General features: G+C 32.6%; 2 protein-coding genes across 2 annotated transcripts in view; one reads left to right on the top strand and one right to left on the bottom strand.

The window, feature by feature from the left end:
- cnc (NFE2 like bZIP transcription factor cap-n-collar) overlaps nt 1-14,491 on the top strand; it is a 49,088-nt gene that overhangs the window by 14,380 nt on the left and 20,217 nt on the right. Inside the window, exons 3-4 of the mRNA XM_018540625.1 lie at nt 568-802; nt 1,212-1,436. Coding sequence (XP_018396127.1) covers nt 568-802; nt 1,212-1,436 — 460 coding nt within the window. The remainder of the gene's footprint in view (nt 1-567; nt 803-1,211; nt 1,437-14,491) is intronic.
- On the bottom strand, nt 2,794-7,856 carry vas (ATP-dependent RNA helicase vasa). The gene is made up of 4 exons (XM_018540624.1): nt 7,658-7,856; nt 5,210-5,284; nt 3,080-5,119; nt 2,794-2,868 (listed from the first exon to the last, which is right to left on the bottom strand). Exons 2-4 carry the CDS (start codon nt 5,276-5,278, stop codon nt 2,794-2,796), a joined length of 2,184 nt encoding a protein of 727 aa, XP_018396126.1. The 5' UTR covers nt 5,279-5,284; nt 7,658-7,856.

Below are 14,491 nucleotides of genomic sequence, written 5' to 3'. Positions count from 1 at the left end.
GCTTGTTATATATCAGCGTTTGCGTAAAGTTATTTGCGCTTGATGTCTAGTGCCCTTTTCTTTCCAAGTTTGTTTTTGAATTGTACAGGACTTTTTGTTATCTAAGAATTATTATATGTTATAAATTATATATAAAACCTTTTTTACGAAATATTTTAATAATCCACGTTAAAAATGATGAATTTCTCGTTTCGAATGATTATAAAATTGTGTTCACTGAGAAACAAATTCTGTTCATTCAATTGAAATCTATATCACGGGCTGTCACCAACACGAGTAATTAATTCATATATATTTTTATTGGAATACAAAGGCTTATTATTGTTTTAATAATCAAGGTCTTGATATCAATAAAAATATACATGAATTAATTACTTAAAGTGACAGCTCGTCGTGTTTTAATTGAATCAATAGCAATTTTTTCTCAGTGTATGAAACATATATTCTGAGACATTTAGAAATTCTTAAATAATTAATGATTATTTATCACACACATAACACGCATTAAAATCATTCATAATTTTATAAATACTGTAATTTTAAAAGAACGGAACTTTTTTATTTTAGGGTCGCATGCCGTTCATGCGAGCGATGAGTATGGAACAGCGGTGGCAAGATCTCGCGTCTCTTTTATCCCTGCCAGGAGCACCGGACCACTTCGCACATCCAGCGCATCCTGGGTATCCAGGACACGGTATAAGTCACAGTCATTACGAGGCGCAACGTAACGTATTGCTCCATAATCCTACCTTAGCGCCTCCGGTCGGGGATCTCAATTCAACGGGACCTTACCACAATGTGGGTGAGTGTTCAAAGTTTTGTTCCCATCTTAACGTTATATTATTATCTCTTCCTTTCTGATATAATAAAATTTCGCAATGTGAATTACTGAATTTGTATCGTTGAAATAAATGAAGTTAACACGCAATGTATACATCAGAAGCGTATGAAATCCAATTTTCTTAATATTTAATTAAAATATTTTTTGTACTTGTGGTAAGCCTATAAATATAAGTTATAGCCTAATATATAAGTTATATAATCTTTAAAACATAATTCACAATTTTATGTTTTTCATTCATACACTGACACTCGTAAAAACTTCAACTAATGATATCAATTTTTACAAAAAAAAAAAAAAATAGGAGAATGCAGTAAATTAAAATATCTAAGAAATTTCATTGTCTGAACTAAGCTGCTCACTGTTACAGGTGGGACGTCGAATTTGGGTTCAGCTGTGGCAACATCGATGAATTTGACAAACAGTAGTGAGCCAATGGGTGCAGAGAGCGGAGCAAGTTACAAGTCTGAACCTAACGATATGATGTATTATCATACCCCGACGACAGATTCCATCAACCAAACAACTGACGGATTTCTTTCGTCTCTACTCAATGATGAGGACTTGCACCTAATGGACATGGCCATGAACGACGGTAAGTATTATTATCGTTTATGTCATTGTTATAAGAGCGTACATTTTTTCTCCTAATAAAAGCCTCTCGCTCATTAATGCGTTAATAATTGACAAAATTTAAAGAATTTTCATAAAATCTCTTAAGAATAAATACTTTAACCATTTTTAATTATAAAAAAACTGCAGAAAATGGAAAATTAAAAAAAATTCATTATTTTTTAAAGATCAGATTTCTTAATTTTCTTTTATGAATGTTAACTTTTTCATTTGTTAGAGAGATATAGACTAATCTGTATATAGTAAAAATTAATAAATTAGACTGAGAGAAAGAGAGAATTTAAAGATAGAAACAAGGTAATAGCATTTTCTTAACGTGACTCATTTGTGACCTCACTTTATCCTTCTCACGTATATTTAACTATCCTAATAAACAATAATAATATACTAATATCACTGTCAATGTGTGAATGTGTTAGAATATATTAAAACAACTTATTGTTGGAGAATTTATTTCAAAAACACAAAAGTTTTATTATAAAAGTATAAAACTATATTATGTTATATTTGTTATAATTTATAAAAATATAACATCAAGAAACAAAATAGAATTGTATTTTATAAAACAAATTATAATCATGAAATATGAATAAATCGTTTAAGTTTTCAATAATCGCGTGGAGTATGAAATATATACTTTATTATATTAGAATATTTCTTATATGTATATCACACTGTTAGTTTTAGGTAAATGCAAGTTTTTCCAAAAATTTAAAAAAAATTTTAACTTTTTAAAGATTGCTGTTGAAATAAAACGTATGATGTGAAGACAATGAAAAAAAAAATTAATTATAAATTATTTTATATAAAATTATATCTTTCCACGCAATTATTCATATTTTGAAATACTGTATCAAGAATTATTTATCAATGATACACTTTCAATGATAATCATAAGATGGCAATATCTTAATTAAAGCAAAAGAAAAATTATTAAATCATAATTCTTAAGTCTACAATCCGAAATTATAATTTTTTTTCAATAATCAGATTTATACAAACAGTGTAAGCAGTGTAAGTGTATGTGTAATCTAAAATTTTATGTAATTTAAAACTTAATTACTGGAAATAATAGTATTAACTCTATATTCAAGCCTGAGGTAGTAATATAAATTTAAACGCATTCTTGCATTCTTTCTCACTTATTAAGGAACGCAGTAATAAAAATGTATTATATACTAAACTAAAGAGAAAAAGAGGAACAAAAACCAATTGTCACTTCTGCTTACTGCATTTGTAGAAGCGATTATATGTACTTTTTGAAATTGAAGAAAGCGAAAAGTATTTTACACGTGTGTAAAATATGTAACTTCCAGTCTCTACCATTCTTCTTCTGGTTCTGCTGCTTGTGTAGGAGCTGCATAACAATTTTCATCTTCATATGCACTCTTGTTCTGGACAGAGAAAAATTCGTATTTATTAATATCATAGGCTTATCAATAATTTATATTATAAGCTTAAAAGTTCTAGTTTTATCAATTCTTCATTATTTATAAAACAACTTAATACATAATTTTCAGTATTCAACGGCAACATATTAGAAATATAATAGAAATGAATTGCTATAAATATTCAACCAGAAATTTCAATTGCAATATCACTTACGCCTCTAATATCTTCTCCACCAAATTTCCTCCCTCTTCCTGGCATGAAGGTTCTGCTTCCGCCATCGCCACCAGATTGTAACCAGTCAGGTATCGGTTGACCAGCTTGTTTCAAAATTTTGATCAAATCATCGGTGAGAGGCATATCAGTAGATGAATCAAAAAATGAAGTTGCTTTGCCGCGATTTCCAACCCGACCAGTTCGTCCGATTCTATGAACATATTCGTCGATCGTCTTTGGTAAATCGAAATTAATTACATGTGAAACATTTTTAATATCCAAGCCTCGCGCAGCAACCGCGGTTGCCACCAAAATCAACATTTTTCCTCGTTTAAAATCCCATAGAGCTTCTTCTCGTTCTCTTTGTAATCTATCGCCATGTATACTTGTTGTTGGAAAATTGCTCTCCGACAAGAAGGCCGCTATGAAATCCGTGTGTCTTTTCTGTTCAACAAATACTAAAGTACCTTCTATATTTCCTAGTTGATTTTGTTTCTCTATCAAGTCTTTCAGCAATTTTCGCTTTTCAGACTGACCGGATGCTTGATAAAAATTCTGTTCGACATCAGCACACGCACCACCGACAATCCCAACTGCGAGGAATAAATAATTTCGTAAAAATCGACTCGCAAGTTCTTGAATTTCATTAGGAAACGTGGCGGAGAACATAAGTGTCTGCCTCTCCTCTGCAGGTCCCATTGTTTCATGATCTATTAGCTTTTCAATATCGGGTAGAAAACCCATATCAAGCATTCTGTCAGCTTCATCCAGTACAAGAAACCGTAAGGAAGAAAGTCGAATCTTGCCTCGTCCTATAAAATCTAACAATCTACCTGGAGTTGCAACTAGAATATGGCAGCCATTAAGCACTCTACTGGACTGATGCATAACTGATGTTCCTCCGTAAGCAAGCTCGGCACGTATGATAGAGCTTAAAGAAAATTTCTTGACCTGTTGATGTATCTGCGACGTAAGTTCGCGTGTAGGCGATATAATAATCACATGTGGTTCGCAGTAAGTGGATGTTTTAATTAAATCTTTTGGACTTTCCAACAGAGTGTGTAAAATGGGAACTACAAATGCCGCAGTTTTTCCTGAACCTGTTTGTGCGCAAGCCATTAAATCTCGGCCGCTCATTATAATCGGAATGGCGTACTTTTGAACAGGAGTAGGTTTTGTATAACCTGACTTTTTAATATTATCTAACAGGATAGCTCTGAGGCCAGACTGTTCGAAGGATTGTATTAAATGCGGTGCATTCTCACCGGTCACTCTTACTTCAATATCATCATATTTATCGAAATTTATTCCCATTGATACATCATTTCCAAACAATGAATTTTCGTCATCAGGTTGATCTGGTGGAATATAAATCTCTCTCTTTTTTGGTTCTTCTTTATCGTCACCTTCTTTGGACTCATCATCGTTTCTTCTACGTCTCCTGTTTTCGCCATCATTATCATCACTATTCTTGTTTCTACCGTAACCACCACCTCTTCCACCTCTATCATTATCATCGCCATCCCTGTTTCTATTATAACCGCCACCACCTCTTCCACCTCTGTCATTATCATCGCCATCCCTGTTTCTACTATAACCGCCACCACTTCTTCCACCTCTATCATTATCATCGCCATCCCTGTTTCTACTATAACCGCCACCACCTCTTCCACCTCTATTTTCATCTCTATCTCTTCTAGGTCTGTCCTTTCTATCGTTCTGATAACTTCCGTTGAAGCCATTATTTTCAGTTTCATCATCATTATCTCTGTTTTGCCTACTATTGTTCCTATTGCCTTGCCACCTACGATCATTGTCACCTCTATTATTTCCATACCGCTTATTATCTTGTCTGTTGCCTTCATTATTACTATTATCTCTACTATATCTGTTATTTTCATTATCTTCGTTACTATCAAAATTTTCTTCATTTGTTTTTTTACTATTATAGGAACCTCCTACACTGTAATTTTTGTCATTGTTGTTGTACAGTATTGCACCACGTCCTTTACCATGACAAGGGGCGCGTCCTTCTTCAAACTGTTAAAACATAATATCGATATTAATGATTATTTTGTTTTATTTCTATGATACATATTTAAAAAAAAGATTCAAATGAAATATCCTTACGGAAGACATAGTAACTGGTGCCTGACCAAAATCCAATGAGTCATCAACTCCCCACTGTTCTTCAGCCATTTTTACCTATAATAAAGATATTGCACATTAAATATACATATAATTGTAAATATATATACTCAACATAAGAATATTTAATATAATAGAATATATATTAAATATTTAATTAAATGAAAACTGCTCAGGTTTGATAATACAAATCATATTATAATAAATAATGTTTAAGATTACAAGATGTAAAAATTATCAAATGTAATTAAATGATAAACATCATTAAGTACATAAATTGAAAAACAGTAGATAAAATTGTGAATAAACTGAAAAGATGATTATTGTAACCTAACGAATTAAACTAACCAACAAAAAGAACATAAAGGGCGAATATGAGTATAGCGTTATTATTAATAAGCAATGTGTAATAAAGTGAAAATTTCTATTACTCCTTTTTATTCCATATAACTAAATAATCAAAATCTAATAATTTAATTATATGATTGAATAAAAAAGAAGCAATAGGAATTTGCACTTCATTACACATTGCCTATAAGCAACAATACTCTCATCCATCCTTCATGTTCTTTTTGTTAGTTTGAATTTGGAGAATCCATAATAAGATTATATTTGAACAAATTTAAACTAAACTAATAAAAAATAGTTGTAGTTTTCATAGAATTCATAGAAGTTTTGTTAAAATTCTACCCAATCAATAATTCAAAAGTATTAACATTATAAACAATTACATATAACGAGATAATGTGATAAGAATTTCTGAATAATTTTTTTCTAAATAATTATTCAATAAAAGTCAATAAAAAATATAATTTAATACTAATAAAGAGAAACAGGGCCACGAGCCAATAAATTCGTTAAAATCTTTAATTTATTTTAATATATTGCGAAAAATATAATTTAATCTTTTAAAACCACTTTTGGCAATACATGTATGTGTGTGTGAGCGTGTTATATTAGATAGTCTACATTAATATTTAAGAAAAAAAAATTGCTTGTTTTTGCATGCATTATTTTTTGCTTGGAAATAAGGAAACCAATAAAATAGGAAAAAGATATGGTCAACAACCAAATATAAACTGAAAGACATACAACAATCGCAATTGCAATTTCTATTTCCTGTTTCGTGTTCACCAATGTATATAAACTTTAATCTCGATTCAACTATTCTAGTTCCAAGAGTTACAAAAAGATGAAGATAGCGTTTTCCATTGAAAAAAAAACTAGTGCAACACTGGTGCACACTAAGTGCAATTGAATGCGAATCAATTCACATATTTTCAGTGTTAACAAATAATTTAATTCTTTTAACATTATAAGGTTATTGATAACAAAGAATATCTAACTAAAATGGTTAAATTATTTATTAACACTGAAAATATGTAAATTGATTTGCATTTAATTGCACTCAGTGTGCACCAATGTTGCATTAGTTTTCCCGCCAGTGGAAAACTCTACAAGTTAAACCAAAATTCGAATTAATCAATTGTTAGAAATGAATGTGATCTCAATATTATATTCTAATCTAATAATCTAGTCTGTTCTTTTTAGCTAAACTTCTTACACAATTCATCTTTTCTCCTTTTCTCTCTCCACATTGGAGAAGAAAAAAGAAACGATAAATTGTAAGTTAACCTTAAGACTGCCGGAAAGCCGATATATCGGCTCAACAACAGTCTATGATATGAATTTTGTATAGTTGATATAAGACACAAATTTGGCCACTTTTAAAGGACGGTTTAATATCTCAAATCCCGGCAGTCTAAAAAGAACCAGTCCTCTCTATACATATATATTCTATGTTAACAATAAATTTTCCCTTTCTAATAACACATACATATATGATATATACTTTATATTAACAATACGAAGCATTATTTTTCAATTACTATTACATCAAAATTATTCATCAGATCACTTGATATTCCGATGGCTTTTTCTAATTTCTGAATATTTTGAGAACAAATTTCTAGCTCTTTTTTTTTTAACTGAAAATTAACTCTCTTAAGTGATACATTCTCTTACCTTTGTTGTAATGTTTACAATGGAATAATTGACAAAAGAACGTGTCCATCGAAAGTCCTTCAAATAATTCTATAGTACACGTTTTGTTGCCAACAGAAATTCGTGAGTAAAAAAGCGCGCGAACCGACTCTCTCAGGCAACACCACATGAAACAACGTGTGTCTCGTGTCGTGCGGCATTTTACTTTACACAAAAAGAACTGGTTTTCCCATTATCGGAAGACAACGTATCACCGTCGGCGAATTGATATCTCGTGTCCAACGAATATATTATTACGATGCATATACATGTAATGCATTACATAATCATAATTACATGGACGGTCGATAATAAAACAGTGCTAATAAAACCGACATGGCCGCGAGAAAATGCGTCGTCGCTTTCCCGGCTGACTCGCACACGTACCTGTGTTTCTGCTGGCGAGTTTCCCTGTTTCACCTCGATAACCCGCAATACCGGATGAACGGTTAACAGTAGAGTCAGCTGAGTCAGCTAATCAATAACTGGCGTCGATGTCGCGAGAATCGCAGTCTTTACACGTACCAAAGAGAACCAAGCTATCCGTCATGTTCGAGCGACCTGCGAGATCTATCCCTCCTCGGACGCCCAAAGCCCCCGGATCTGCACCGTGTCGCCACTGTGCGTCGTTTCTCGACAAACCAGATACGCCGAGGAACTGGCGCGCGCGCATGCGTGTTACTCAGGGTGCCCCCCTCCCCCCCTCCCAGATCTCTCGAGTCATGTCAGCGTCGCGGGCTTTCAGCCGGCTGGTTGGCGGGCTTCAACGGGCTTGGGTCGATCAGATCTTTCCATTCTTTTGTTTGTCAATAGGCCTGTTCGCGCGTTGCTTCGTACTCTTTTTTGCACGCGGCAGTTTTGTTTTTTTTCTCTCTTCAGGATTTGAATGTATACTTATTTCTGTTTAAAGGCAAATTTTCTTTTTTCTCGGGATTTCAAGCAATGCGACAGAGACCTAATATCGGCGTACTTCAAAGGTAAAACAGAGAGAGGAATTTACAGGCGAAAGATGAAAAGGGTCACTGAAGCGAAAAATCCGTATTCATATGTCTAAGCCTAAGCGAACAGAAATCCTCTCTGTCGAGCGAAACGTAAATCCATCAATTTTCTAGGGAAAACCTGCCTACATAAATTATTATCTGTAGAGTATTAAAAATATGTTATTATACATGTATATGTATAATAGTATTTATAATAATTAACGCATAATTTCATTAAAAGATTGAAGACGTGGTTTATAAATTAATCCTGCACATTTAATCATTGTGTTTTGAGTGTCCAATAAATTGGCTTTGAATTGCTTAAATATCAAGGTTTTGCAAAGTTTTAATAAATATTTGTAAAAATTTTATTAATATCCAAATCGTTTGAAGTTAGATTATTGAATACTCAAAAACACAATCGTGCTCTTGCAAAATTAACTTATAAATATTGTCTCCAATCTTTTAATAAAATGTTATCTGTAGATTATTATAGATACTATTTTCTATACAGGTTGTATCACCGTTTCTAAGGCACGTACATAAAGCAAAAATAAATACGTTTTTATTTTCATATATATAATTGAAACCTCGATTACTGATTGCAAAATCTTTCAATTCGTCATTGATGAGATAATACAAAATTCTCAATAGATGATCCGATTGCTGTTACCTGTGCATGACTTGACACATATCTCTTGACAGATACAATTTATTCCTTAAATAAAAATATGCTGTTATTTCAATAATTTGTATTGTATAATGAGATACGTTAAAGCTGCATTAGTCAATAAATAAATTTTAAATCACTCTTATTTACTATTAAATTTATTATATAATAACGGTTATTTATAAAATAATATTACACATTTTTGTTAAGTTGTCTAGATATTTACGTATAGATAGACATACATATATAGATCTATGTACATGTAGTACCGATATTATTTTGCTTACGAATAGGAAAGGTTTACTCTTTATATATAAATATTTACATTTATTCCTTATAAATGAATTAAATAATTGAATATATATAAAGTTGCGAATATTTCATTATTGTACAAATTATTTTCTTGTTAATTATACAAAACGTTATTGATTTGTAACAGTGGTATTACAAAAGTCATATTTGAGGCAATAAATAATATATTTGTAACAATGCGCGAGTTTATTTCTCAAAATAAAATAAAATAAGGTCAAATAAAAATCTTGAAATAAAATTTTATTATTGATTTCAACTAATTTTTTGACTATTTTTGAATGTTGTAGTGACCTGTATATAGAGACCTGTAATAAAGTTAATTAAAATTATAAAATAACAAAATGATAGTTATATTCATATTTTATTTCAAAAATTAATGCTAAAAACTTGTATTTTGTGTTTTCGACTTTGATATCGCCTAGAAACTTTTGTTTGTCATAAGTTTGGGTTAGATATATAGGTCGGCTCATAAAAATGTATTATCTCAACTTTAGAAGTGAAATATAGCGAAAAGTAATAGCGTCTGGTTTATGTCAGCAGTCGGTATTGTAAAGGACACAAATGAAATCATGTGGTACTATACAGTGGAAAGAAAGAAAAAGTAATACAAAACAGAACACGTTTTCTTCACTGAGAGATTGTATGTTTACTTACGCGGAGGTCGAAAGATATATCTAATATTACTTTAGTCTTCATACTTGTTTACATAACACGTTCGCGAGAACACGATTTTCTGAATTTCTTGAGAAAGAAAGAGAAATAAGTAATAAAGGAATGTGAATTTTTAAAAATATTGTTTTCCCCCAACATGGTGTATTAATAATATTATTATTTATAATTAATTAATTTGTTAATAAATTAATATTTCATATAAAAAACAAACAAGACCAATATAAACTTTTAAAACTTTATATTCTTCTTAAAATTAAAAAATTAGAAAGAAATAACGTATAAATAATGAGACAATAATTATACATAATTATGTATAATTATTATTTATAGTTGTTTATTACGTATTATTATCTATAACAATTATACCATAGTTTCTCTAATTTTACAAGTTTATGTTCTTGGTTATATATTTATTTATGTAAAACATCGACATATAACAACGTATAACACATGTACCTATTGTTTGGAAACACTAATAATGTGGAAATATCCAAATGATAATTCAGTGTGTACACGTATTATTTTAATGTACGCCAAATCAGGCCTGCGCGAAAATTTTTTATTATGATTGTTTTAGCTTTGCGTTAAGATATAAAGGTTCATATCGCACACGCGCAACTGACACTAATCTGTAAACGCTGAGTCACTCCGTATCGCGTCAAGTTTCGTATTATTCTCAAAGCACCTTTGTTCATGACACGAATATAAACTCGATAAAAGATCAAATCGACAATATGGAAAACTGTCCGTGTTATACATTTAAAACGTATTTTTTTAGAATGCGTGTAAATACATAACAAATCTAGAATCCATCGTTCATGTTTACATAAAATCCACTGTGTGAATAATTTCTAATTATTGCAACTATTTAATTATTTTTTTCTTCGTTCGTTACGTTATTTCCTTAATATATTTTAACGAATTTCTCGTTTGTTGACTTCTCAATATTGATTTTATCTCGCACTTTTAACAGAAAAGAAACATGGTAGGCATTTAAATTAATGTCTAAAAACTTTGTTAGATGATAGTAACGCTATTTATATTTAAAGTATATAAACACACAATAGAGAAATATTTTTTATATTGACTATATATTGGCATATGTTAAACCGTAGTAGGTATGATGAAATTACAGTGACACCGATTTCTCGCATTTCCATACAATGACAGTCAAACTTATAAAAGACGCTTCATTATTTTTTCCTTCCTGTGACAATGCCCTTATATCAGTGAAATTCATGAACTTGTTATCCTTAAACGACTACTACTTGTTATTATACGGAAAGAACGATTATTGAAATATTTAAAAACTTAGCTAGAGGGATAAGATCTGAAAATAATTTTGTGGTGGATCATCAAAATAATTACAAATAATTAATTTAAAATTTCAAGTATGTCAGTAAGAAGTTTTGATTGTTTTGAGCACTTTAATAACCAGCTTGAGTGTTCTAAGTAATTATTTTGATGTTAATTTTTTACACTTTAGTAGAATCTTTTTCTCCGTTTATATATATACAATGACCTTCTATATTTGATAATTATTTCACACGTAATTCACTTCGATCGTTCTGCGCGTCTCCCGACCTCCCCTACTCTAAATCAATTGTACAGCCTTATCTATCGTTAGTAAACCGCAAATATGTTGATAATCATTATTCGAGCTCTTGATAATCGTTTCGAAAGCGCTGTGTTCTTCGACGTGGATAATAAAACGGAAAAAAAATTGGATAATCGCGAACGCGACGTGAGCTGCATCATCAGTACGAGCAAATGTGATATCCTCGCTCGTATTCCCGGCGTTATCAGAGTTAAGCCGTCATTCGGCACGAGGATGTGCCGCACGTAAATGTGCGCGGCGAGCGATACGCACACAGCCGCCCACACAACGCACGCGTGAAATACTCGAGTGTAGGTGCCTCGGCGCAAGTAAAGGAAAGAGGAAGAAGAGAAACGCGCGCGTGGTACACCTTTCGTCACGGTGCGGAACGATATAGGGGCCCAGTTTCCAGTAACGTGTCCGTCGCGTCGCCCGAAGTTCCGCGACACGCGCGCGCGACGTCGTGCTCGGGGAAACGCACGTCTTCAATTATATTATTATCGTCTTCGTCACCGCACTGCGCGCGACGTCCTCACGGTGGAAAAGTTCAGATGGTGGAGTAGTAGTGCGACACGTGACTTTTGTGCGCGTGTGTGTGTGTTTGTTCCCTCCCCAACTATACGTATCGGTATTCGCAACGAATCGGAAAATGCAAACTTTATTTCCAATTGCAAATTTTTATCTCCAATCTGTTTGACTTAATTTGCATCCTAATTACGATGCGATCGCGCGTCCACGCAACTTTTTGCATCGCATACGGAAACGGAGCGCGTACTTAATAGAAGCTTCATTCGATGGTAACTAAAGACGACTCGATTGATCATCAACATCATTCTTCTTTTTCTTCTTCTATCTGAGAATTGGATCGCATTCCTATCTTCGCAGGTCACACCGGTCACCTTTGATTCGCTCGCTAAACGCTGTCAAAGGCAGCTTCTATATCCCACGACTTCTTGCACTGCATCATAAAAAATATCGCTATGGATTCAATACCATCACGGTGTCTACAGAATTCTCATTCTTAATATTAACATCAATAGTTATATAGATATCGCATGATGTTAAATCTATGCCGATATTTTTTAGACTATGTGGGACGCAGTTGTCTTTATGTTAATATTAACACCACACGGCGAGAATTATATACACCGCATGGTATAATGAATTCACACTAATTGTTTTTAAAGTGCATTTTTGCGAAAATCACAAGATCTCGGGTCGAGCGAACGTTTGTAGGAATCGTGGAATTTCCAATCAGTAACGCATAGCACGCAGTTTGTTATTTGAAACCGTTGCGCGCAGACGAACACGCGAATATTGGATACTTGATCAATTCATTCGGAATTCGGGCCAGAGCGCGGGTATTCGTGTTTGAAAAATGCGTGGCCGAGTGTGTGACGAATAATAATATACGGCGTATATACACCACGGATAAGCGGAAGCAATGTTGCATAAAGTATGATTTTCATTTGGTGTGATTTATCGCTATTTTAAACGCCTTTAACGTTCTCCTATACAACCCGGATCGTGCGCAGTATAAGTCACGTGACTGCTTCGACTATATGGATGCAATAAATTTTGCGACCTTCAACTGCACATATTTCTAGGAATATTTGCGTGAATGATCAATAGAGCGTATCGAAAATAAGAGATTGACATGTCTTTTATATAACTGGGGAAATCGCGATGTAATTCCAAAATGTGATTTCGGAAACGCAATTCACCTTCTCGTACATGAAATCGTTGGCTCGTTGATGAAGAAAAATCTTTGATTATGAGCGCGCTTTTTAGTTTTCCTCAAAAGTCATTTGCATTTTAATATTTATTCAATTTATTTCACTACACGGATAGAGCAGTTTTGCTAAAATATACAATTTAAAGATGGATACAGATCTGAAAATAATTTTGTTCAACTATCAAAATAATGATGAACGCTCAAGCTATAGTTGCTGGAGTACCATAACTTTTAACAGTATTGCTCATCATGCTTGAGATTTCTGAGATAATTATTTTTATCGTCTAACAAAATTATTTTCAGATCTGTATCTAGTTAAATATTTAGATACTTAAGCAAAATTGTTCTTTATGTATATTTTTAATAGTTCTCTCTCTCTCTCTCTCTCTCTCTCTCACTTATTTTGGATTATTTTATTGCGCTTTGAAAGAAAACGCGCGGAAACATCTTGTATATTAAATATATCTAATCGTAATAGCCACACGGATCGGGTGAACCGTATTTGCACACTTCTCCATAATGCTCGACAGACGAACGGCAGGATCTTTTTGTGGCACGATGACGAAAGCACGCGATAGCGTAATTTCACGTGTCGTTTATTCCATTTACGAACTATTTTAGCATCCGCATTTTTTAAAAATATGTATTGCAACCGATCATCTTTTTGCCGCTGTAGACGGAATGAACGTTCGATTAAACTAATCAACCTTACGCGAGAAAAGCAAAGTTCGTATTACGCCGAACGCGTGCCACAGTTTGTAAATATTCATGGCACATGAATCGGCAACTTTGGAGCAATATCACGACCTACCGGGCGCTAAATCTACGCGTCTTTCGTATGTAGACGTTCACGTGCAGCGTATGGTGATCAGGATTTTAAATTGCGAAAGTGAACGCTAATGTATGTTGAGTCACTTCGCGTCGTAGAACAAAAATCGTTACTCTGTAAATGAACGAATTTATAAGAGTATCTTTATGCGGTAAAGGCTAAACATGAGGTAGATTATTTTAATTAAATGCTGATTAAGATTCTCTTTTTATATGGAATTTATTATATTAACGAAAATTAAAATTTATAATTCTCAAATCTAAATCAGTGTGAATCCACAGAAAAATTCAACTAAAGAATGATGAAAGAATTCCTAAGCCAGCTAACCTTGCTTTAGTATATGCATTTAATATTGTATTGGAATTGACATGCAAATATTGTACTTTTATAATTATATACTGCTCAAACTTTCTTCCTTTTTCAATG

Source organism: Cyphomyrmex costatus, unplaced genomic scaffold (assembly GCF_001594065.2).
Source record: "Cyphomyrmex costatus isolate MS0001 unplaced genomic scaffold, Ccosl1.0 scaffold255, whole genome shotgun sequence".
Lineage (NCBI taxonomy): Eukaryota > Metazoa > Arthropoda > Insecta > Hymenoptera > Formicidae > Cyphomyrmex > Cyphomyrmex costatus.
Note: the sequence above shows the minus strand (reverse complement) of the source record. Positions and strands in the feature narration are given on the sequence as shown.